The sequence below is a fragment of the Carettochelys insculpta genome, chromosome 2 (assembly GCF_033958435.1).
Source record: "Carettochelys insculpta isolate YL-2023 chromosome 2, ASM3395843v1, whole genome shotgun sequence".
Classification (NCBI taxonomy): Eukaryota; Metazoa; Chordata; order Testudines; family Carettochelyidae; genus Carettochelys; species Carettochelys insculpta.
This window is the reverse complement of record NC_134138.1, coordinates 40,151,225-40,178,063: the sequence shown is the minus strand read 5'-3', so window position 1 is coordinate 40,178,063 and position 26,839 is coordinate 40,151,225. Positions and strand designations below refer to the sequence as shown.

Sequence of the window (26,839 nt, the reverse complement as noted above, 5' to 3'; positions counted from 1 at the left end):
CTCCACTGATCTCAAAAAAGTCATATTTCTTGGCCTGTCTCTTGCCAAAGTTTTCATCCTGAAGATAGAAAGAACAGTGATGATTCTTGAATTAATTTATGTGAGCTTTTTAACATGTTGGGTTATTTTTGAGAAGAAAGATTCTCGAGAACAAAGGATACATTCCAAATTGAACAAGATAAATTTAAGTCCAGTCACTGAATTCAGTTAAAAAACCTAGACCTAGATCCTTCCAGCTAGTACTGCAGTAGTGGCCCTATTTGGCACTTTTTATGTATTTCCTGGAAAATCAAGCACATAGTCCAGTGCATATAGTGATCAGTTGTGAAATCCTCACTCCCACTGACTTACTAGGAATTTTCCATAGTGGCTGCATCTAGATTCAGTCCGGCTGCTGGCAGCATGATGCAAATGAGGACTCATGAAATTGCAAATGGCTGCTCATTTACATATTCACATGGCTTATTGCATATTTGTGGCAGAAAACAAGCATTGTAGACATGGTTCTGCCAGCAAAAACCCCCTTTGTCAGTAGCCCCTTATGCTTGGAAAAAAATCGGGGATAAGGAGCTGCCGACAAAGGGGGTTTTTGTTGGCAGAACCAATCTACACTGCTTGTTTTCTGCTGTAAAAATGCAAATAACACACATGAATATGCAAATGAGCAGTTATTTGCAATTTCATGAGCCCTCATTTGCGTCAGGCTGCTGACAGCTGTACTGAATCTAGATGCAGCCAGTGAGGGGTTTGTTAAGGTCTTCATCAGTAGGCCTACAGTTTTCTTTTTTTTTCTTGTTAACAATTTGTGTGAAAACCCTTTGAACTACTTTAGGATAAATTTGAATTAATTCTATAAAAATAAAATCCATTTATTCTTCTCTATTTTATGTTAACTCTAAATTACACATAAGAATGCCTGAAATATAAATGGCTATTTGAAACGCTACATATACTGTGCCAATTTTTCAAATATAATGTGGGGTAGAAGAACTTCCATAAATGTTGAAAGAATACAAAGTTCATATCTTCATTTTGTTTTGTTAGTAACATTATTTGTGTCTCTAGTTTGGAAATGGTGTATTTACTCATTGTTCTATAACAGCAAAAAGTAGATATCTAACTTTACAGAAATATTTAGTCAAATGAGAAGAACCGTTTTCAAGCTTTGCTGATTAATTATAAACTGTACAACTGTGAACAGTTTGCCCAGTACATGGAAGGACTAGAGCTTTAACTAAAAGAGTAATTTTTATTTGCTGTGTGTGTTCAGGTGTTATGAGAAGTTTTTGTTAGCCACCTAGTTTGACTTCCTTGTATATTTCAGGTCATTAAACCCAACCAACATCCACACACTAAACTCAACAATCAAAAATAAACCAACATTTTTGTAAAAGGAAATCATGACCCACCAATCAACTAGAATTCTTGAAAGGAGTCACCAGGCAGGTGGACGAGGCGCATCCATTGTATATAGTGTACTTAGGTTTCCAAAAAGCCTTTGATAAGGTCCCTCACCAAAATCTCTTAAGCAAAGAAAGCTGTCATGGGGTAAAAGGGAAGGTCCATTCATGGATTGAGAACTGGTTAAGAGATAGGAAACACGGACTGGTGGTATTGACACGGGCACTTTGAAACAAGCACCACACTGTAAAATTCTCTTATTCCCAATTCTTTTTGGCAATAAGGGAATTTCAAAGTGTGTGGTTTATTTCAAAGTGCCTGCATCTATACAGCCAGTCTGTGTTTCGAAAGCAGCAATTTTGAAGTGCAACTGGCTGCCATTATGATAATGAGGCACTGAACATGCATGTCAGCATCTTATTAACCTGTTCCAAAGTGCCTCCTTAACATGCTTCTTCTGAAAAGGAGGGGCACGTGTAGACAGGGCGAAAGGGTAGGAAAAAAGGGTCAGTTTTCAGAATGGACAGCGGTAACTAGTGATGTTCCCCAGAGATCCATACTGAGACTAAACCTATTCAAAATATTGGTAAATGATCTGGAGAAAAGGGTGAACAGAGAGGTGGCGATATTTGCAGTTGATACAAAATGGCTCAAGATAGTTAAATCCAAAGCAGACCGTGACGAGCTTAAAAAGAATCTTGCAAAACTAGGTGAATGAGCAACAAAACAGCAGATGACTTTTAATGTTGATAATTGCAAAGGGATGCATATTGGAGAACATAATACCAACCATACATATAAAATAATGGGGACTAAACTACATGTTACCACTTCAGACAAAGATCTTGGAACTATCTTCTGGATAGTTCTCTGAAAACATCCATGCAATACGCAGCAGCAGGCAAAAAAACCAAAGACAGTGTTAGCAATCGTTTAAAAAGGGATAGAGGATAAGGCAGACAATACATTAGTGCCTCTATATAAACCCATGGTATGCCCACATCTTGAGTACTGTCTTCCAGTGTGGTTACCTTATCTCAGAAAGATACCTTGGCATTAGAAAAAGTTCTAAAAGGGCAACAAAAATTATTAGAGGTATGGAATGGCTGCCATATGAGGAGAGATTAACAAAAGTGGGACTTTTCAGCTTAGAAAAGAGATGACTAAGGGGGGAGGTATGTTAGAGGTCTATGGAATCATGACTGGTGTGGAGAAAGTTAAAAAGGAAAAGTTATTTACTTGTTCCAATAGCATAAGAACTAGGGGTCACCAAAGCCGTGTCTACACGTGCACGCTACTTCGAAGTAGCGGCACTAACTTTGAAATAGCGCCCGTCACAGCTACACGTGTTGGGCACGTTTTCGATGTTAACATCGACGTTAGGCGGCGAGACGTCGAAGCCGCTAACCGCATGAGGGGATGGGAATAGCGCCCTACTTCGACGTTCAACGTCGAAGTAGGGACCGTGTAGTCGTTGCGCGTCCCGCAACTTCGAAATAGCAGGGTCCGCCATGGCGGCCATCAGCTGAGGGGTTGAGAGACGCTCTCTCTCCAGCCCCTGCGGGGTTCTATGGTCACCGTGGGCAGCAGCCCTTAGCCCAGGGCTTCTGGCTGATGCTGCGGCAGCTCGGGATCCATGCTGCATGCACAGGGTCTGCAACCAGTTGTCGGCTCTGTGGATCTTGTGTTGTTTAGTGCAACTGTGTCTGGGAGGGGCCTTTTAAGGGAGCGGCTTGCTGTTGAGTCCACCCTGTGACCCTGTCTGCAGCTGTGCCTGGCACCCTTATTTCGATGTGTGCTACTTTGGCGTGTAGACGTTCCCTCGCAGCGCCTATATCAATGTGGTGCTGCACAACATCGATGTTGAACATCGATGTTGCCAGCCCTGGAGGACGTGTAGACGTTATTCATCGAAATAGCCTATTTCGATGTTGCTACATCAAAATAGGCTACTTCGATGTAGGCTTCACGTGTAGACGTAGCCCAAATGAAATTAATAGATAGAAGGTTTAAAACAAACAAATGAGCTATTCTTCACAAAATGCAGTCAACCTGTGGAACTCCTTGCCAAAGGATGTTGTGAAGACCAAGCCTTTAACGGGCTGAGGAAGGATCATCCAGCCAAGTACTGAAAATGAAATGAAACAGAAAAAAATTAAAAAAGAAGAAGAAAATGCTTAGTGCCACCTCAGAGCTCTGCCTCACTATGTCCATGTCCCCATCTCAAACCTTGGTCATTCCTGGTCTTTCAGAGGAAGGAATACTACTAGAATAACTTTCAGGGAGTGAAGAGGAGGGGATTCCTGACTCCCGCACATGTTCATCTTAGACTATCAAGCATGAACCTTTTAGAACAAAAGACCAGGAACATCCCTGCCTATTCCTAGCAATCCTGTCATGATAGCACATAAATTTGTTGAGTTCTCATCTTCCCTGTGAGGCTGTTCCAGAGTGTCACCCTCTGGTAGTTAGACGTCTTCTTTTAATGTCCTGAATTTGTTCTTGGCTGCTTTTAATTTATTTGTTCTTTTGTCAGAAGTGTTCTTTAGCTTATATAGCTCTTCATAGTTCTCGATCTTTACCTCTCAGATGTATTTAACGAGAGCAATTATGTCTCCTTTCAGCCTTCTCTCTTTTGGAAGGAGAGAGAGTGAAAGAGAGCTAAAGCAGAATATCAATGTGAATTTTTAAAATATATATGCTTACTGGGGAACATCATCTTGCGTAGTCTGAGGGAGAGCCTGCATGTGAGCTCCCCCAGAATAGTGAATGAGCAGCATTCAAATTATCATTAACAAAACAATGAAACAAAGTGCTCTCAGGTGCACAAAATAAACAAGCTGAAATAGAGAGATAAAATGAATGCTTTCTATTTTCCCTTTCTGTTCTAAAGGGATATTACTTGTGACAGGATTAGGTAAAAAAGGTCCACTGATTATTTGTTTTTCAATTTGAGTTTCCCTTCAATAGACAATTGCATCAGCACATCTGTAATTAACTGATAGATGAACAGTTGAAGTATAAAAGAAACATATTTGTATGAAAACTGACATGCCAGGTCCTAGCTGCTGCTGCTTCTTTGTCTTCCTTTATAACTCCAATTAGAGAAAAATTAAACTTATGCTACAAAGTGCAAAAGAACAAAATAGTTACATGTCTAAGCTGTTTGTCGAACAAGAAAGTTACAATATCTTATTTATGTAGTATTTATTAGGCACAGTTTATAACAAAGGTTAGTATATTTAGGTATCAGAGGACAAATAAAGAAAGTTTGTAACTCAAGAAAAAAATTGTGTTGGTACTCTGTGTGGCAATTTAAATTATGATCAGCACACTGTTACAACAAAGGAAAAGTTGATTTGGGGTAACTGTGATTCAAATTGGCATTTAAACAGATCATACAGAATATTTTGAATATTTTATAAAGCCTTAATATTTACGCAAACTTTTTAAATAATGAAAGAAATTTCGTTAATATCCATGGAATTAAACCAGGGATTAACTTCATGGACTTTGGGTCAAATCCTAACCTTGTGAAATTCCATGACAAAACTATTGACTTTGGTGTAGCCACATTTCTATTCCATGACTAATCCCATTTAGATATGGCACTGTGGTTTAGTGCATAAAATTAAGCAGATGCATAAATCTTGCCAAGGTATCCATTTTTTAAAGGCAATTGCTACTGAAAAATAAGTGAAAATTAAATCAGAAATTATGTTATTAGCAACTCATAAGATTTGGAGCAAAACTGATAAAGGAAGGAAACTCAGAACAGAGGCTGAACCTGTGTCACTAGCTACTTGTATGCTGGATTATATGTCATGCATTTCATCTGAATATAGTGATCAGTACTACAAGATGCTGAGCACTCAAGCTCAGTCCAGCAAAACAGTCAAGCTTAATTCTGAGTCTGAGAACAGTTCCACAGATGCCAACGAGAATACTCAAATAGTTAAATATTTAACTGGTGAAACACCAGAGGGAAAAATCAGGCAGAAGAGGCTGCCAACAAAAGGGTGGTGTTGCTGGCAGAACCACATTTAAACTGCTTGTTTTCTCCTGGCAGCAGCCTCTGCCAGGGAGTGAATATGCAAATGAGCCCTCATTTGCATTTTTGAAACCTTCTATTTGCCTACTGCTTCCAGAAGTTCGGATCAGTGTAACCATAGCTATAGACTAACCGATATATTGGAGCATAAGCTTTCTTGGGCAAAGGCCCACTTCGTAAGATGCTTTGGAGCGGAAATTCCAGACGCGGGTATCTAATACCTGCTATACCTGCCTATGGAATTTCCACTCCAAAGCATTCTTACAAAGTGGGCCTTTGCCCACAAAAGTTTATGCTCCAATGTATCTGTTAGTCTGTAACTTCTCGTTGTTTTTGCAGATGCAAACTAACACAGCTACCCTCTGATACTATTTTGAAATAGGTGCTATTCCTCATTGAATGAGATTTGCCAATTTTAACATAAGCCAACTACTATTTTGAAATTATTTTGAAGTAGTGGTTGGATTTTGTAGATGCTAGGATAGTTATTTCTTGGTAATGTCTGTTATTTCAAAATAAGTTTGCTCTGTAGACCTACCTTTAGTTGTGGATTAGCATGCTTGAATAATTTTAGTGCTATGCTTAAAAGAAGCACACAGGATCTTTTTAGGGGATAAGGAGACATGCCACATTTATTGATAATTTAACAAAACAGCATGTGCTTTTTTACACACGTGTGCACACACACCCTGTTATAATTACCAGTCTGTTGCTCATCTTGATTTATTGAGCAGATAAGTCAGGTGCAAGGAAGAGGAGCAGGGGTTTTCCAGTCCAGACTGATGCTCCAAATCTTAGCAGGACAGAAACCAAAGAATAATACAAGGGACACCCCCATCCTTTATAGGGTTTTTCCTCCATGCAAGTCTATGTATTGTGCTCTATCAGGCCTTAATTAGTCACTCAGCATCATGATCAGTCCTTTTACAGCATAAAGTTGTTCTTCCAGTTCTTCTGGGTGGTGTTTTCTGGGAAGGTTATCTGTTCCTTATCATGGGGTGCTTGTTCCTAACTTTGAGGCTTGTTGCATAAATGTCTGACCACTCAAATCAGTTTTTCAAACTTTTTTTGGGAGGCGGGTATTAACATATAAAATTAAGGAGCCATTCTGAAATAAAAGTAAGGCAAGCCATGCTGCTGTTTGCATGCAGATGGCCCTGCACTGCATGAGATTCATATGCTTTTTTTTTTTAAAGAAATCATTTTAGTGTTTGTCAACACAAGGGCATAATGCAGGGCAAGATGGGGTGTAAAGTCACATAAGCTGGGTTGCTAATTAGCCCTTTGGACCCCAGTACTGTGCACTAAAAGTTCAGTAGTGCACTCTGATCTTCTGTTGTTTAAAACAGCAGTAAGTCAAAATGTACTACAGAATGTTTAAGGCTTGTCTTCACTGTAACACTTATCTAGACCTGGTATGAAGGTATGAAAATATGATGGCATTCACTTGTTACTGAGTACGATCATCTTCCATGGGAGTTGTGGATCCTCAGGTGGCTGTTAAGGTCTGTCTTTGAAACACAAGTTCTATTACAGTGAGGACAGATGCCGTCTGGTATGGCAAGATGCTGTTGCATATGGCTATGTCTAGACTGCCAAGAACTGTCAGTAAAAGATACACAAATTCTGCAACACATTTATGTATCTTTTGAAGACAGTTCTGTCAAGAGAAGCTTTTTTGACATTTGGCCTGTCCACATGAGGACAAGTTCTGGAAAAAAACCCCATCTGTCAAGATATCCCTTTTTCCTTGTGGAATGAGGTGTACAGGGATGTTGACAGAACACTTCCAACCAGCAGATCTCTGCCAACAGCCCTGCAGTCTGGATGCATGCTGTGTTGATGGAAGCCTGCAGTCTAGACATAACTTATGACTGGCAGCCAGTCTTTCATTTGTCCTGTGCCTCTCGTCCTCCTCAGCTTGTCAGAGAGCAAGTTCCACATGCAGGGGACCATCATGTATTACTTCTCTCTATATTGAGTAACCCTGGGCAATTGTCTCCCAAGTGTCAATGTCAGCATTGTTCTTTTTAAAGTTATCCTTCAGCACATCCTTATAATGCGTCCGTTGGCCTCCTATGTAATGGTACTGTTCTTTCAGCTGAGAGAACAGGACCTGTTCTGGGAGGTGATAGTCTGGCATCAGGACAACATGACCAGTCCAGCACAGTTGTTGATGGATGATCATTGCCTCAATTCTGGTCATCTTTGTCTCTCCCAGAACACTAATGGTGGTGCACCTTTCTTTCTATTTGATCTCTGAGATCTTGCAGAGGCAGCATTAGTGGTGTCTCTTGAAAACTTTCAGGTGATGTCTTTATGTTGTCCAGGTTTCAGACCCACAAACAGTGTTGGGAGAATAAGAGACTAATACACAAGAATCTTGGTATCTGTTCGAGTATTGTGATCTTCAAAACTCTGTACCACAAAGGAGCAAAGACTGCACTGGCAAAGATCAGACAGTGTTGGATGTCTGCATCAATATTTGCCGTGAATGAGAGATGACTTCCAAAGTAGAGGAAATTGTTGACATTCTCCAGTTCTTCTCCATTGGTTTTAATAGATGAAACATGTGGTACCTCATTTGGAGAAAGCAGATGGAGCACTTTGATCCTCTTGATGTTGAGTGTGAGACCAAGGTGTGTAAGCATCCACAAACACATTCAGGAAGGTTTGAAGATCTTTCTCAGAGAGTAAGCAAAAACTGCTTTCTCCTCAGCATACTGATGTGGTGGAAATCTTACTTTAGCTTTCAGCCTGCTAAGCCCGAACAGCCTTCCATCCATTCTATGAATGATTTCAACACCATAAGAACATAAGAATGGCCATACTGGGTCAGACCAAAGGTCCATCCAGCCCAGCATCCCATCTGCCGACGGTGGCCAATGCCAGGTGCCCCAGAGAAGGCGAACAGAAGACAATGATCAAGTGATTTATCTCCTGCCATCCATCTCCTGCCCTTGTTCTGAAGGCTAGGGGCACCATACTTTATCCCTGGCTAATAGCCATTTATGGACCTAACCTGCAAAAATTTATCAAGCTCTTTTTTAAACCCTAATAGAGTCCTGGCCTTCACAGCCTCCTCGGGCAAGGAGTTCCACAGGTTGACTGTGCGCTGTGTGAAGAAAAATTTCCTTTTATTAGTTTTGAACCTACTACCCATCAATTTCATTTGGTGTCCCCTAGTTCTTGTATTATGGGAAAAGGTAAATAATTTTTCTATATTCACTTTCTCCACACCATTCATGATTTTATATACCTCTATCATATCGCCCCTCAATCGCCCCTTTCCCAACTGAAAAGTCCCAGTCTCTCTAGCCTCTCCCCATATGGGACCCGTTCCAAGCCCCTAATCATCTTAGTTGCCCTTTTCTGAACCTTTTCTAATGCCAATATATCTTTTTTGAGGTGAGGAGACCACATCTGCATGCAGTACTCAAGATGTGGGCGTACCATAGTTTTATATAGGGGAAGTATGATATCTTTTGTCTTATTATCGATCCCTTTTTTAATAATTCCTAACATCCTATTTGCCTTACTAACTGCCGCTGCACACTGCGTGGATGTCTTCAGAGAACTATCCACTATAACTCCAAGATCCCTTTCCTGATCTGTCATAGCTAAATTTGACCCCATCATGTAGTACGTGTAATTTGGGTTATTTTTTCCAACATGCATTACCTTACACTTACCTACATTAAATTTCATTTGCCATTTTGCTGCCCAATCACTCAGTTTGCTGAGATCTTTTTGTAGTTCTTCACAATCCCTTTTGGTTTTGACTGTCCTGAACAACTTGGTGTCATCTGCAAACTTGGCCACCTCACTGCTTACCTCATTTTCTAGATCATTGATGAACAAGTTGAACAGGATCGGTCCCAGGACTGACCCCTGGGGAACACCACTAGTTACCCTCCTCCATTGTGAAAATTTACCATTTATTCCCACCCTTTGTTTTCTGTCTTTTAACCAATTCCCGATCCATGAAAGGATCTTTCCTCCTATCCCATGACCACCAGCTGGGAGTTTCCCAGAAACAAGGTAAAGAATGACTGCAATGAAAACGACAGACATGGTTTGAGCAATGACGCAGCCCTGTTTGATTCCTGTTTGTGCTTTGAAAGATTCACTCTGTGAGCCAGTACTTCTCAAAACAGTCACTTTCATGTTATCATGAAGCAGCTTTGGCATATTGATTAATTTAGCAGGACATACAGTCTTCAAAAGTACAATCCAGTGGGCTTTGCAATTCACTGGATCAAAGGTTTTAGTAAGGGCAATGAAAGCTATATACAATGGTCTATTTTGCTCCTGACACTTTTCTTGCAGCTGCTGTGCTGTGAAGATTATATCTGTAGTTCCATGATATGGTTGAAAATCACTCTGTGACTCTGGTAAAATTTCTTCTGGCAAGAGCAAAAGGCTAGCTGCAAGGATCCATGCCACAACTTTGCCTGAAGTGGCAAGGAGTGAGAGACAGTGATAGTTTCAAGTCTGCTTTATCCCCTTTCTTGAAGAGGGTGACAATTAGGGCATCCCTCATTTTGCTGGAAATCTCCTCCTTTATCCGGATTTTAAGGATGAGCAGGAAAAGCTGCCAAATTAGGTCTGGTCCACCATCTTTAAAGATTTCAGCAGGGATCCCATTTGGACCTCCTGCCTTATTCATCTGTTTAATGGCATTGTGTGCCTCAAGCAATTTTGAAAATTCACCAAGCTCATTCCTAGAATATAGGTGGGGGATTCACTCAAGACCTTCAACCTTCACGTGCAACCATGGAGTTACAGTTAAAAAGATCTTCAAAAAGTTCTTTTCAGAGAAAATGAACACATTCATTGTCCTTCAGAAGTGTGGTTCCATCGTTAAAGCAAAGGGAATTCATGTAATAACAAGCTGGCCCATAGACAACCTTAATGGCACTAAAGATGTTGTGTGTTGTGGATGTCCATGAGATGTTGGAGTTCTTGCACTTTTTCAGTCCTCTGTTTGTTCTTGAGCTTTCCAGTTTTATGCTGGACTTGCACCTTCACTTTTGCCTGGGGCTTCTCTTTTAATACAATTTATGTCCTTCTGCCAAGCACAAAATGCCACCCTTTTATCATTGATGAGTTGTTCCATTTCAGTACATCATTCTTGTCAAACCAGTCCTGTTGTTTTCTGTTTTGCTAACCTATGGTGTCCTCACAGGCGTAGATGATTATTGCTTTGAGGTGGCTCCAGAGTTCCTCGATTTCTTCTGGAAACTCTGATGGAATTTTTTCTTCCAAAACTGGTTGGAAGTGGTCACAGTTACTAGGGTCCTTCAGACCTTGAATGTTCAGCTTGCGCCTGACCTGCTTCTTTTGCATTCTCCATTTGGGGGTGATCTTAATTTTCATTGTGGATCAGATGAGGTGATGATTAGTCCAGTAACTATAGGCACCTGTCATTGCTCTTGTGAGAAGTACATCACTGTGATCTTGGGCATGAACTATGACATAGTCAAGAAGATGCCAGTGCTTTGACCGTTGATGTCTCCAAAATATTGTCCTTTTGTTGGACAGGGGTGTTTGTGATGATAAGTTCATGTTCAGTGCGCTTGGTCAAGAGCAGCAAAGATGGCTGTACATCACTCTCGTTGGTTGCTGTTTGAGTTGTCTGTCAGGGTACATATTTTCCAAGTTCCGGAATTGAAAAGTTTGTTACATTTTCAGCTGCTGGTATGGAGATCCTGCTGGATTTGGCTATCCAGCCAAGAGGATCAGAGGCAAGCCTATTTTTAGGGCACCCTTTATAGTTCCTTCTCCATGTGGGTCAGGAGAGTTGGTCCTTAAAGGGACTGCTCAGTCATGAGTACAACTGCCAAAATGCTCGACCTGCCTCAGGCCTCGAGTAGGATAAATGAATCACACACCCACTCTCTGTGTGTTGGTCTGTGAATTTCTGGATCTCACTGTCCTGTTTCCTGTTGCTACTTGCCAATCACCACTGGACTTTTGACAGGTCCAAGTGTTGTTTTCCCAAAACTGGAAGATGCCTTTGCAGGACTTCTTTTCAAGTGGGGAAACTGATGCCAACAGTCACTACACTGTCATTGACAGATAGAGGGCTTGTAACCATTGGCATGGACACCAGGACAATGGGAAATCCTCTCTCAGCTGCAGCCTTCATCCACCTTCAAAGACATTACAATATTACACATCAGTTTCACCTCCATTGTGCAGTTATCCTGCATCTGTTCTGTCTGTGAGGACTTCTTGGATCACGCTTTGTCTGGAACCTTGCTGTGAATGGCAATAAGGGAATACAGGACTCCAAGTAGCATCACTTTTGGGGTCATAGCAACATGGAAGCCTCTCAACCAGTATACGGTGCTGATCCAGGGAGAAGAGCTTGAGTTAGTACAATACTGATCACACTTCAAAATAGCACTGGAATTACACCTTGTTTTGATTAGTAGCACAGTGATTGGATTAGTTCCTGAAGAGTTGTTGTAAGGAGCTGTTGTGTCCTCTCTGCATTAGTAGCTGGAGCATTGGCATCACTCAGACTTCTCCCACTTTTGAAAGGTTAGCTAGCGCAAGGCCCAAACACCTCTTACCTCAAGACAGAGATTATTGTGTGGACAGGAGTCAAATTAGGGGCAACACTCCAGTTACACTTTGAGTTAACTGTGGTGCCAAGCCATAACCTTAGTGTACTGTAGTAGGGCCTGCAAGGCCAGTTAGTACGCATCAGGCTAGTGTGTGCAGATTTGTACCTATTTTGCTTTGCGTTAAGACCCTTACTGTGAACAAACTCTTACAATCTGATAGCGGAAAGAAGGGTTCTTTAAATTAAGCTGCCGACGTCATCACCTCAGAGTGTTCTGTCTGCTTTCATTTGAAAGAAGTATTAATTATGATCGCAACTGGTGAATTAGTAGAAAGATTTATTAGTAACTAGAAAGTCCTGAATCCAGGTTCTGAACAGTATGCACTCTACTTGAAAGACAGTGAAATTATTTTTAATATTTAAACTGAGATATAATGTAAGGTAAAGTTATTCAGGTAACTTTTAGAAGCATATTTAAAATGTATTATTTATTTTTTCTCTTTTCCTCCAAGGCCTATGTTTTTTAAACTCATTGGGTGCGTCTACACTAGCCGGCTACTTCGAAGTAGCTGGCACAGTGTTGAAATAGCATGCGTCGCGTCTACACGTGCCGTGTGCTATTTCAATGTTGAAATTGACGTTAGGCCGTGAGACGTTGAAATTGCTATTCCCATCCAAAGATGGGAATAGCGCCCTACTTCGACGTTCAATGTTGAAGTAGGGTGTGTGTAGACGATCAGTGTCCTGCTACTTCGAAATAGGGGGGTCCTCCATGGCGGCCATCAGCTGAGGGGTTGAGAGATGCTCTGTCCAGCCCCTGCAGGGCTCTATGGTCACCGCGTGCAGGAGCTCTTAGCCCAGGGCTTCTGGCTGCTGCTGCTGCAGCTGGGGGTCCATGCTGCATGCACAGGGTCTGCAACCAGTTGTTGGCTCTGTGGATCTTGTGCTGTGCAGGGCAAGTGTGTGTGGGAGGGGCCCTTTAAGGGAGCGGCATGGGGCTTTGCTGACCCCTTATTTCGATGAGGAGTGCTTGTGTGCGTGGATGCTCCCCATTTCCATGCAGGGCGGCTCCTTTCGATGTTCCCCGTCGCTACTTCAATGTTGAATGTCGATGGCACCAGCCCTGGAGGACGTGTAGATGATACACGTCGAAGTAGCCTATTTCGCTGTCCTTACTTCAAAATAGGCTACTTCGACATAGTGTGCTAGTGTAGACATAGCCATTATGTTATTATGAGCTTTGTAAAACCTTACAGTGGGTTAAAACTTCATTTAAACTGATGTGTGAATGCACGTTTCGTTGGAAATCCTTGTAGGACGTATTTAAGGCCAAAATGGAGTCTGCCTGGATACTAGCGCTGTGTGGGAGGGAGATTCACCTGGGTATTGTGACCAAGTGCATGAGTGTGAATGTGTGAGTGAGAGCAGAACACACACAAACTGAAAATAAGTGAAAACAGAAGCAGAGGAAAAGTCAAACAGCAAGCAAGTCCAGTAGTAGCTTCTTAGCACAATGCGACCCTGGGAAAAGTTAGTGATTCTCACTATATTGGTTAAAGATACTTGGAGGGGTAAGCTAAGAAAATTATCCTCTTTCTTTTGGTTTCTCCTTCGTTTGTTGAAGTAGGATTTTGTATAGTTTTGTAAAGACTAGGTTGCATCAAAAAAAAAAAAACAGTCTCCATCAATTTCCATCAACTCAACTTCCAAGTAGAATGTCCCCAAGGCCCTGAAAATTTGGCTAATCATCAGGTCAGACATGAGCAACAGAACTATGTGTATTGGCTTCATAGGAAGAAGAAATAGGAAAAAATTACCAGATGAGTTTTTTAAAAATCTTTCTAAAATATTTTAGTTACAGTATTTCTAACATTAACAGATATCATGAGACTTTAATTCAGTATAAAGATTTTATTGGTGGTTGCTTGGTGTTACTAGTATAATTCACTCGTGGCATTGTTCATATGTAATGCATCATCCCAAATGGATGTCAATAAAGAGTCAGATAATGAGCGTAGTTCCACTGAAAATCTTCATACTATATCATCACTAATTTTCTGTAAAGTTTTCATACACACACACCATAGTATGACATATATGATTGATTACTCAGATACGTTTATATTTTATTTGCTAGAATTGATGCAATCATTGAATTATTTTCCACACTAAATAGCATACCAGTACATACTACTATTTTATGTTAATCTTATTTATATGTATTTGATTATGATTCTCTTAAAACTGAAATTAACCTGCTGCTAAGTAGTTTATTGCTTTATATCTATGCTGTTACAATGAACTGCTTCTTCATGTCATCACACATTTCCTGCTACAATATTTATGATTCAATGCTTGTTACTAGAAATCTCACTTTTTGCAGACATGCTTGTTTATGTTATGCTAACAGAGGATCTTGTGTCTGTGACTAAATAGCAAAGTTCCTATAGCTAGTAGAAGAACAACATGTCCGAGGATTGAAATCCAGCAACCTTCCACAGACACTGACAGGTATCCCATTGTGTAGTAGCTAGCCTATTCTTGAAGTAGCAACTATTAGAAATTGTACCTTTTGTATCTGTCGTATCTATTAAGTGTTTCTAGAAGTAGTGAAAGCCTGATATGATCACCAAACTTTTATTTAAAACCTTTACACATTATATCATAACTCAACTTATACTTCTTGTTCTTCATTTCTTTATTACAAGGAAAACAAAGCAAACAGTCCTTAAAGACTAGCAATATTATTTATTAGGTAATGAGCTTTCATGGGAAAGACATACTTCTTCAGATTCTGAAGCAGAACTGAGCTCCAGAATCTAAAGAAGTGGGTTTTTCCCATGGCAGCTCATTACCAAGTAGATAGAGTAGACCCCTGACTTCTGCATAGGTTGTATTCCTAGGCAACCACACATGTCAAATTTCATGTAAGTCAGGACTGGGTTAGGGAGAGGCCTTGCCGCCTTCAGGTCCCCCAGTCCTGGCTGCACCAGGCTCCCTGCTCCCATGAATGGTGGGGAGCCCAGAACCAGGCGCAGTAGTGCTGGTCGCTTTCGTGGCTCCCAGGAGTGGTGGGGAGCCAGGACCCAGGCACAGCAGTGCTGGTCACTTTCCTGGCTCCTGATTTTCCTGGCTCCACTCGTGATTTTGACTCACATTATTGCAAGAAACGCATAAGTCAAAGTCATGTAAGTCGGGGGTCTACTGTAATATTGTTAGTCTTTAAGGTACTACAGGACTGCTTGCTTTGTTTTGTGAAGGCACAGACTAACACGGCTACAAGGACATATTAAGTACTTTAGAAATTTTAACAAACTGTGATTTTAACTCATCTGCAAACCCTCTGAAACTCGCTACAAGGACATATTAAGTACTTTAGAAATTTTAACAAATTGATTTTAACTCATCTGCTACTACAACCTACTATTTATGTGTTGTGCACAATAAAATGAACATTTCATATGGAATGACAGCTAAAATATAGAGTATCCAGTTGTTTTGGGAAACAATGAGATGTCTGTGTGTTTGCACTGACAGCTTTTATGATTATTCACTATTGTAAAATGTTTGCCTCCTAAAGCCTTTCTGTGTGAATGCACTTCGAGAAATCACTATTTATTCATTTGAACTTTTTTACTTTTTAAGAAAAGTAGCATTAATTTTTGAATAATAAGAAGTTAGAAATACGAGCTTTGTGCATCAAAAAACCTATTAACTTTGGACATTCCCAGAATATGAGCATGAACGAGTGCCCAGAAGCTAGTAATTAACTTAAGGCATTATAGCCTTTCAGCTTAGATGCCAGTAAACAGGAATTCATACTGTATGCCAGGAATGACTTGGTTTATAACATCTTGGTAATTCTAAATTCCGACCATTTAAAGTATTATTTTAAACTTAGATTAGTCATAATGTTGTTCTACATAGTGGCTTACAGAACACTGAAAGTTTCTCATTGTGATAGATATGCTTTCAGCAGTGTGTGGGTGACTTATGTGTACAAATCTGCCTCACACTGATGATAGAGTAGACCACCTAAAGTAAATCTTCTTTGCCAGTAGAGGTAGAAGGATGGTAATGTACATAGCACTGAAGGAGGAGTGGGTGGCCGTACTGACATTTCATTAGATTTTAAAATGAAAACTTTTTCACAAACGATGTTGATGTTGCAAAGGAGTTTCAAAAAACTTTAAGTAATTATGTGGGTCTTGGGTGTCTTTAGCTTGTATCTGTTTTTCCCCTTTAAAATGTATTTCAGTGATTCATATGCAGTAAGTAATAATCCTATCGGATGGGCTTTTCAAAAGTACCTTGGTGACTCGAGGACTCATGTCCGACTGAAAGTCGGTTGACAGTAGGACTTATGCCCCTAAGTTATTTAGGGGTTTTACAAATTCTATCCATCCACTATTATGGCCAGATTGTGACCAATACAGCCATTTATTATAGGTGATATAGAGCTGCATTTCTGCAATTGGTTCTTTGGTTGGCACTGTTTCTCTGGCATTATATCTCTTCTGCAGATTACAACATGTGCACCTCTTCTGAGGGTGCAAGGACTAGGTCCTGCCTGACCCCAGAGAGCAAACCTAACTCCTACATAAGGCAGAAACTGTCTCTTTTACAGATACAAGCACAGGAAGCAGCATTTATTCCACAGAATTTTCACATTCCCTTAATATAAGAACTGTTGTTTTGCTTGGCTCTTTTACAGAAGGCAAAAGGAGGAGAAAGAGATGTTTCATGTGCTAACTCCTTGTCTTTCACACCAGCACAAGTGCTAGGCATAATTTGGCTTAAGTCACATAATATTTATATAATTTAAGTCTTAGGGGAGAGATGGGGAGTTGCTTGTCTTACAACTTATTTCTTTAGCAAGAGGAAGCTTGTTTCTTCACCACCATATGGTTGTTTGGCCCCCTTCCTTATTTGAAGCACTAAAATCCAAGCAACATCTATTACAAAGCTAAGGTTACCCTTTATTTAAGCCAAGCAGCATCTATTTAAGCCAAGCAACATCTATTACAAAGCTAAGGTTACCCTTTATTTAAGCCAAGCAGCATCTATTTAAGCCAAGCAACATCTATTACAAAGCTAAGGTTACCCTTTTTTGTTTATCCACAATGTTAAAGAAGCGAGACAGTGGATGTTTTGGCAGATCAAGCTTCCCATTCAGAAACAGAATTGATAGAGCCAGAAGAAGACTTGAGGTAATCTTGTGGTTTTGTGCCAGGCTAGTTTTATTTCTCCCTTGAATGTGAGTGCCTTTAGTTTATAATTGCCATTATGTGTCTCATTGTGATGTGTTTCTTTATTAGCAGCTTCAGAAGTAGGGTAATTGTTGCTGGTATTATTCTGGAGCTGTCTGGGGGAATTTTATTGTCTTTACTCCAAATCCAATTACTATCTCATGGAAAGTGCGAAGAGACATTCCTTTTAATGACTCTTTTATCGAAGCACTCAGGAAAGTTAGCTGCCCCAGAGAAAACTTTGCTCTGTCTCAGTACAGTCTTTTATAAAAATAATGTTGTTCATAACATTAAGGCTCTCCATAATGGGTATGCCTATGGTGTCTCTCTCTATTTAAAATACTAATTAAAACTTGACTTTTTGTTACATTTAATCACCATCCAATCACTCTTCTTATTAACTAACTTCAGTGTCAAATACAGGACTTGGCGGTAGGAAGAGTCTTTAGAAGTACTGTATTAAGTTAACAGTAATTCTGCTGAGATTCCAGCAACTTATTTGGAGCTGTGTGGGGTACAAATTATTAGATTCTCCCCAAGCAATATGTACAACTTGCAATTAAAATTTAAAATAGGTGTGTATTTAAGGAAGTTATTAGCCAGCTTTTTCCCCTTTGTATTTCTGTTTCAAGCAAGAGGATCAGACTGAAGATAAAAAGTACTATATAAATCCAATAATTATTTAAGTACAAATGAAGCCCAAACCTACAAGTTATTTTGAACTATATCATAATTTAATCAATTGCTTTGGAACTTTTTATTTTCTTTTGACCATATTTTTTCTTTCATTTCTCAATTTTTCCCTCTTTCTGCAATTACATTGGTACCATACGTTAGATGAAGAAAACTGTAGAATAATTTTTACCAGAGACAAATCTTGTGTTACCCCAAGGAATATCTGAGTGGGTGGTGTGTTACAGGTAGTAGAGGTCTCTACTAAACGGAGCACTGATTACTGACTGTATGAATCCATCATTAATGCATGGCATATATATTAACATGTCCTTTTATTCTGAAGTTAAATCTTACAGCTGACATCAACACTCAAATTATACCAGATATAGCTTGTAAATCTTTACAGGGATTCTTGTTCTACAGCTCCTTTTTCATATGAATCATGCAACTGAAGTTAATGTAATTGGGAAGAACTACATGTATGAGTGAGAAAGCAGAATCAGATAACTTAGTAATGTTAGTTAGACAGTATTCTCTAATCAAATCAAGTTTTTTTCAATGTTTGGTCTACTGGAATAGATGGTTAACTATATAATGATGTTTTTACTGAGAAATTGCAAGGAAACAGATTATGGCATGGAATGTCATTATTGAGGCACTGAAAACATTTCAGCCCACTTATCCAGAGTTTTGGATAAGAGACAACATACATCTATAACTACTGTATGTTATCAAGAAGCGAACTCAGAAAAGTTACCAAAGTGTATCTAATGATGATTTTTCTCCAAACCAATACCATGCAGAACATTTTAAAACTAACAGAAAAAAAAATAAAGGCCAACTGAGCTGCTTTTTGACTAACATTACAGGAATTGTGAAGCAGCAGATAGACAGCCATATCAAAGATCCAGATCAACAGAACAGCGTCCTGTGCTAGAGCGGACCAACTCCCGCTCCCGATCCACAGAGCGTCCTGACTCAAACCTCATGAGGTCGATGCCTTCATTAGTGACTGGAAGATCTGCCCCTCCTTCACCTGCCTTATCGAGGTGAAACAGACAAGTCAATCAGACTAACTCCCTTTTGCCCCACCAACTCACATTTTATTTTCCCAGTAGCTAATTGGTATTACCTTCCATCTTTGGCTGATCACTAGCAGCAGTAGATACTAACCCTGTCAGCGCCAACACACTATTTATATTCTATTGCGGATATAATGGTGTGGCTGCCATTGTAATTTGTTTACTAACGTATTTAACTACATTTGTTTTGTGATTTCTCATTTATCAGGAATCCTGGGTGGTTTCCAACATAAAACACCTCATAACTATCATGTTCTTCTCTTTCAGAATGAGAAATTGTTTGTGTTCATCAGACATGGCTTATGGAACAACCATCATAACAACATCAAATGAAACTATTTTTTTATAAAAAAAAGTTTCTTTAATTGGATTGTACCAATGTTGTGTATTAACCACTGCTTTCTCTGACTACATTTTACTGTGCCATAGTCTGTATTGTTCCTGTTTACGTACATTATATTTCTACTAATACAGAAATTTACCAGTGTATATAAATTCCCTTTGAGTACAATTGCGGTAAAGAAAGTGCAACCATATGTGGAGCTAATTTGGTCGAGTAGGAAATTAAAATAAAATCACCTTATTTTAGAACTGTAGATTATATTTCTTGACTCTCTGATAGTGAAAGCTAATTATATCAAGAATCATTTCCTGATGACATTTCTCACAGTTTTACTTCATTTTTATTTAGTCAGGTCCTCAGAACTTTATTGCCAGGCAGTAGAGTTTAATTGACTATAAATGGAATAAAGCTCTTTGCATGTGACCCCTGGATGATTTTGTATATATGTGTGTATACGTGTATAATGCACACAGAAATATGCCAAGTCAGTTACTCAAACATATGGCATGTCAACATTTAGTCTCATTTTGGCTTTTTTTTTTTTCCCAGGCAGAGTTTTCTCTGTTTAATTGGCAGGTAGTCCTTCTATGAAAAAAGACAGCAGTGCCACTACATTTCTTCGAGGGTTCTAAGCACACCAACATTTTTGTAGTCAGTTTATTAGCTCTGTCGGTGTCTAATGCTGAGTGTGGCTTTTAACGGGAATGTTTTGTTTTGATGTATGTTCTTTAGGGCACATCCACGAACTGGGTCTGTCCAAACAAGTCCATCAAGTACTCCAGTAGCAGGACGAAGGGGCAGGCAATTACCACAGCTCCCACCAAAAGGGACGTTGGAGAGAAGTAAGTGTTATTTTTATGTGAGTTCAGAATTGATTGTCGATTACTAAAATGAAGGAAGGATTGGTTAGTATTTCATTTAAAATTAGACGCTAAAGCTCTTGAGTTTTTTCTATGTAGAACCAGTATTTGCCAGTAGTTTTGTGTTTTTTATCGTGTGCCATTTTATTCAATATGTTAATATCTGCTACTTGAAGTAAACTAATCTGTAGAATCAAAACTATTAAATAAACAGAGAGTCAAATGGACTATGTATTGGCTCAGTCTGTTTCCAATGAAATCGATTGGTATTTTGCACTAACTTCAACAGGAGCAGAAGGTTCTATATCAGTTACTTAGCATTTTATTAATTCTGATGTAATGTATGTATTTAATAAAATGTCCAATCCTGAAACATTCTGAGTGCTGACTGTCTTCACTGAGAGTTGAGAATGTAGCATCCTTTTCAGGATCGGCATCCATGTGTGATGGAAGAGTAGTAGAAAACTCCTGTCTTAATAACAATAAAGGAAAAAATCTCACAAGTGCAAAGGATGATTAGATAAATAATTATAGAGATCACTCTTGACACAGAAGGAACAAGAGAAAGGTCATCATCTTTAACAACAAAAATAAATAACAGCAAGATTCTTGGTGATGAACGTTTTCTGGATACTGTTAATACTGTTATTTTAAATGCCTCATGAAGGCATTGTTCAGTAGATAAAATATAGGAATAAAACTGCTTTTTTGGCCTCAAATATGTTTTCAGCTTTTCCACAGATCATATCTAGATAAGCTTTGCAAAATCAATCTAAATGCCCATACACTTTTTTTCTCCTTTTGAAGATGTGTGTTATACCTTTTGAAAAAGTGCTGTTGTTTTTAATCCCTATTCTTTGGTTCCCTTTTTTGTTCTATTTTTATTCTCCCTAGACAATGGAGACAAGGAGATAGAACCTTATGAAGGTCTGTACATAAAGGAGGGTTTGTTTTCTGCTTGGAAGTCTTTTTGAGAGGCTGTATAAGCAAAAATAAACCCAACTGCAATTGATGTTGCTTGATTGCATAGATTTTGTCAGGTCAGTAGAAGGATTTTTGTGATAGTTATTCATTCATGTATTTTTCCCCATTAGTAGTTCACAGATTTTACAGTGGTCACCCCTAAAAATGTAGAATTTTATTTCAAATAACATTACCTAAGTACGATCCCAGTTGAGCAAAATAATTAAGATGTGTCTGTCTTTCAGCACATTAGTATTTGCATTAAGTGAGACTACTCTATGTGCATAGATATAGTGCATAGTAGCTTACAGAATCAGGTTGTATATTATTTCTTAGGTAATATAAGAAATATGTAGGCCTTGATCATGCAGATTTATGTGAGTTTTCCTACTGAAGTCAGTTGGACTACTCATGTGCATGAAGTTAAAGTGTTGTTGCTTGCTGTATTAAGACCTTCTTTAAATTTTAAGTACATATTTAAATTTAAGCACTAAAGTAGTCCAGTTAGTTTGAACTGCCTACTCAGCATGCTTAATGTTAAGCCTCTACGTGCATCTTTATGGGATTGGGGCCCTAGTGTTCACTTCAAATACACATGTAAAATTATTTTGTTGTCTAAAGCAAGTACTGAAACTTAAATCACACCCACTGGACCAAGAAATATAGGTTCCCTGAACCAGGGTCTACTTAAAACAAGAAGCAACAATATTATGGCTAAAAATTAATCTCCCAGCCTGGGGGTGAAAAATATTTTATATAATTAATACCAGCACTGATACTCGATTTGCTTCATGAGAAACCAGAAGATATCAATTGCAGTCCTTTTTCATGTCACTGAGGGTCTATTCACATCTGTCTCAACAGTTTTTTTTATTTGGTGTTCATGGTATTTGTTTCAATTTTGGAATCAAACTTTCCAGATCATTACCCTAGTGTGTACTTTTCTGCAGTGTCTTTTGTGTTGTGAAAATGCTTATATATAGTCGAGCTATGCCAGGAGATAAGATACGAACATGATGTTTATGCCACTGTTCACTGTGTTTCTATATTCTATCCTTTTCCCCTACTTTTTTGTGTTATCTATTTAAATTGTAAGCTCTTTCAGTTGAGACTGGCACTCAGTGTGTATAAGGCCTGTCACAATGGGACCCCGTACTCAGGCATTTCCTGTGCACTACCATGATAAATATATTTTAAATGTATTTATTTAGTAATGTTTGTTTGTGAGAATTCTAGAGTTGTTGACTGTACTAATGTTATAGGAGGAATTATAATGATGGTCTCAAAGCATGAATTGGTATTACTGAATATCAATCTAAAAAGTAGATTTTTATGAACATTTGGGTTATAGAGAATTGTAAATTACATATACATGGGCATTTATTATATAATCAGAGCATGAGCATATGTTCAGGCCAAAATGGCTAGGCCTATGGCATTTTAAAATTTGTATATATATATATATATATATGTGTGTGTGTGTGTGTGTGTGTGTGTGTGTAATGGGAATCTGTAGGATAAATATAACCAGTGCTTATTTTTGTGCTGGTACTTGCTGGTACTGAGTACTGGTGCTTGGCAGCCCCAGCCATGGGATTAGCTGTTGGGGACAGGGCAGGAAGCCGGCTGAGTACCTGCATCTCTTTTTTTACAGAAAGACCACTGAACATAAATATTTTACTTTTATTTACCCTATCTTAGTAGCCATAGCCTTCATCTATTTTATAAAATCTTTATCTCAATATACCACAGAGGGGCTTTTTCATGTGGAGAGAATACCTCAAAACTCCATTTTGTGTTTCATTTTATGAGGTTACTCATAAATAATCTCTGACAGTGACTCAATTAAATTACAATTATTAGTTGTCATTCTGTGTGGCTTGATTACAAAGAAGATTGCATTTTACAATGTGTGTGTGTGTGTGAGCGAGAGAGAGAGAGAGAGAGAGAGAGAATTATGTCCCAAAATATTGTGCTGTTACTACAAAAACCTAAAAAGCAAGCAGATTCTGAAGCTGAAGCTAGTCTGACTTGACTGAAAATCTGTGGAACCCAGAACATTGACCATAATGGAAGAGTTATTTAATTAATAAATAAGTAACCAAACTGAGTAGAACTCAGAGGCAAAGAGAACAGAATTAAAGGCAATAGCAAGTAATACTGGAGGTTATCAGGCATTTTGTAGATTATTATTTATCATTTATATGAACAGTAATAGTATGCAGAGTCCCCAGTCAGGCACAAATACTCATGGTAGGCATTTTACTAACACATGCTAAGAACTGGTCTGTAAGAGTGATACAAACTTTCCCATGATTGAAAGAAAAATGGCTGCATGGTATAGGACTGAGTATTGTATGTAGAATATGCTGAGTTATTGAACTTGCTTTTTAAAAACTAATGTTTTAGCTTTGACCAGTTGAAGTTCAAATGTTAATATTACAAAAGAGATAATTAAAATGTATCAAAGGGTAACACACAGGCATTAGTCCATGTCATATTTCTATTGCACTTGAAGGAAAAATATTTTTTAAGACGTATGATCTGGTGACCTTTAATTATGTGAATAATGTATATGTATTTCAGGGTCAGACAATTATTACACATGTCTGAAGAAAAATAGTTAAAGTGCTGCAATTTTAGGTAGGAACAAAGGCTCTATCCACAGCTCCTCAGTCTGTGTCTCCTTTTGTTGTAGCCAGGTACTCAGCTTTTAGTGTGAAGCAGCCTGAGAACTTGTTTTAAACTACTATGACAGCAAATGGGGCCTGGGCCATTCCTTTCTGAAGAACTTAGTCAGGAAAACATATGTGGCTAGATATGCACATATATGACCTCTTCATGTTGGTGAGCCAGTACAAAAATGTACTGCAGTCAAGTATCTGGATCTAGAAGACAGGGTTTTGTGTGTGTGTGTGTTTTTTTGTTTTTTATTTTGGTGAGCTTTTTGTAAATATATAATATTTCAAGAGCATTTTTCAGACTAGAATACACTTATTTTTTAGGGTTGGATCCTATATTCTTTCTTTCTTTTTTTCTTTCTGAACCATTAACAAAGAATTAGAGCAGAACATCAGACTCAGTGAGGAAACAAAATACAAATATTTATTTTAAAATCTGTGATAAGTTTGTCAGTAAGTAAAAAGAAGAAAATACAGTGCTAAATATTAGTAAAAACTGATTAACTGCATTGAAAAACTTGAGTTTATTAAAACATGTGTCCAACTCAGCATGCTTTTTCCTCTTTCTACCATACCTATTATGGTCACAGATGGATTACACAGGAAAAGTTCTGTTTGTTTTTTTTTTTAAGAATACATGCATTGGTACATAAGTAGGTCAAATAAGATTTATATTTTTGTTGGGAGAACAGAGAGGTAGACATGTTAGATGGTATCTTCACAAAACAAAAGAACAGCCATATAGCACTTGAAATACTAGCAAAATAATTTATTAGGTGATGAGCTTTCGTGGGACAGACCCACTTTTTCACACTTCAGAATTATTTTGTTAGTCTTTAAAGTGCTGCATGACTGCTTTTTTGTTTTGTGATTGTAATTGTAGTTCCCAAAGAATTGTCGGCTTTTCTATGAACCACCACTTACTTCAGAAACCGACGGGTCAGGAATATAAAGGGTCACAACCTACTTTCTTTCCTTTCACAAAACTTTAATTGATCTGAAAAAGCAATACAGGATTTAGTGCTACACAAATTAGGTACACTCACATACACAGAATTTATGTCACTCCTGAGTCACTTAAAAACTAATTTGTGTCAAAGAGTGATGAATTGTATGGTATTTGTTTGACATTGTTTGTTCGATCAGCTTTTATCAGCATGTACATGTTTTTGTCTCACTTTTTTTCTGTTTTGCTTGTATGAATGCAGAAGCAGCTGAAGAAAACAAGCATATTGGAGAGCAGGGGTCAGAGGTTGAGGCAGGTCTGTCTGACCACATCCGCATATCCCCTTCAGATATATTTCCTTACTGAGCACATATGCAAACTTCTGTAGCTAGCTTGCAAATGTATCAGGATGCAAAAGCTAGACAATAATAATTTAATTTCATTTAATACCAAAGTAAACAAATCCCGTTCATTTCATATTTTAAAATGCTTGAAGGGACACTGTCAAGCATTTCTCAACCAAATGTTTAACCTACAAAATTGTTATAATCCTGGCATCTGGCTATTAGATACCCATTTTCATAAAAATCTTCTGCTCTGTCATCAAAAGGAAATCTCACCAGTTATTAAATGTATAGTCTTGAGATATTTTTCTTCTGTTTCTGCAGAAATATCCATCCAATCATCGAAATAAGCCCATGTTTAATTAAATAATGCCTGTCCCAGAACCATGCTAACATTAGTCATAGTGCTTTTGGAAAACAAGGAAGTAAATACTTTGTGGTATTGCTTTGTTGTCTGTAACAATACAGATGTGTAGCTTGGGCACAGATAAGTGTTTTCAAAGTACAAAACTAGTAGAGAAGACTATGTTAGTTTAAAATCCTAAGTATGTATTTCTAGCAGATGCACTGTCCTGTTGCTGCTGCAGCCAAAATAGCAGCAGCAGTGGCTGGAACTCCAGACCCCTTTGAAACAGTGTAGCAGCACTGAGTCTCTTCTCTGTGCCTGGCTCTGATGGAAGGTGGTAGTGCGGGGGTGAGGCTGACTGCCCTAAGCCCCACCCTGTCTGTCCTTGGGAGCCAGACCCCCTCCCATCTTGCTCCCACGCTGGTGGTGACTGTGTCCCCACTGATTTTAGGCAATGGCCCTGATCACACTTGCAAGAAATTTCGGTTACAATAAAACAGAGAGCTTGAAAGGATTTGTTCAGCCATCTACGCTTTTGCATCCTGGTTCTCAAAATTTTCTTCCTTAAAGGAAGAAGATTAGAAATATGTAAATGTATAGTAACACATATTACATTTTAAGGAGGTCAAAGGCAGTTTATCTGATTTTCAGATTAAAGCTCACCTCACAAATAATTTGCTCTATGGATGTATTCTTTGACTATATTATTTATTCATTTTCATAGTAGAATTAATAGAGGAATATAGTTGTGCCTTTGTGTTACTAGATACCTGCTATTTCTATTAAGTTGCACATTTTACATTTTAGTTATTGTGTGGCTCTGTGTGTTATTTGCAGTTTTCAGATAGTTCAAATATAGTGCATGTATTTGTGTTTGCATAGTTTGTATTTTCCTTTTGTGTGCTATGCTTAAATTATTCCTATTATCATTAGACTTATTTGTTAATAATCATTGTCTGTTTTAATGTCATAAAGATTATGAGGATAAACAACAAAATCCACCAATTAATGGGAGAAAAGGCAAGTTTATAACATAGTGGATTTTGGGGTATCTGGAGATTTACCATTTGTATTTTGTAGTGCTTGTATCTTTGTTTCTTAGTTACATTAGCTTAAAATAAGTAACACCATTCATGTTTAGTTTTTATATTGTCTTGCTTTCTCAAACCTTTTTTAAAATTATTTTATGTATATCATGTTCAAATATTTCTTGGACATTTTACCCTTATTTATGACAAGATATGGAAGATAAAATTTATACCATCTTTGGCTATTTACTGCAGGTGATCGAGGTTTTCCATCATGATTCTTTCCATTAGTCCAG

At 38.5% G+C, this 26,839-nt stretch overlaps 1 protein-coding gene across 38 annotated transcripts in view; it reads left to right on the top strand.

Moving 5' to 3' along the window:
• RIMS2 (regulating synaptic membrane exocytosis 2) overlaps window positions 1–26,839 on the top strand; it is a 724,335-nt gene that overhangs the window by 509,379 nt on the left and 188,117 nt on the right. For 22 of the 38 annotated variants that reach the window (XM_074986776.1, XM_074986775.1, XM_074986786.1 and 19 more), the window contains 2 exons: window positions 18,820–18,999; window positions 20,108–20,217. In XM_074986776.1, coding sequence (XP_074842877.1) covers window positions 18,820–18,999; window positions 20,108–20,217 — 290 coding nt within the window. Of the gene's footprint in view, window positions 1–18,819; window positions 19,000–20,107; window positions 20,218–21,129; window positions 21,163–25,087; window positions 25,142–26,839 lie in introns of all 38 variants that reach the window. The other 16 variants (XM_074986779.1, XM_074986793.1, XM_074986796.1 and 13 more) reach the window with 4 other exon arrangements.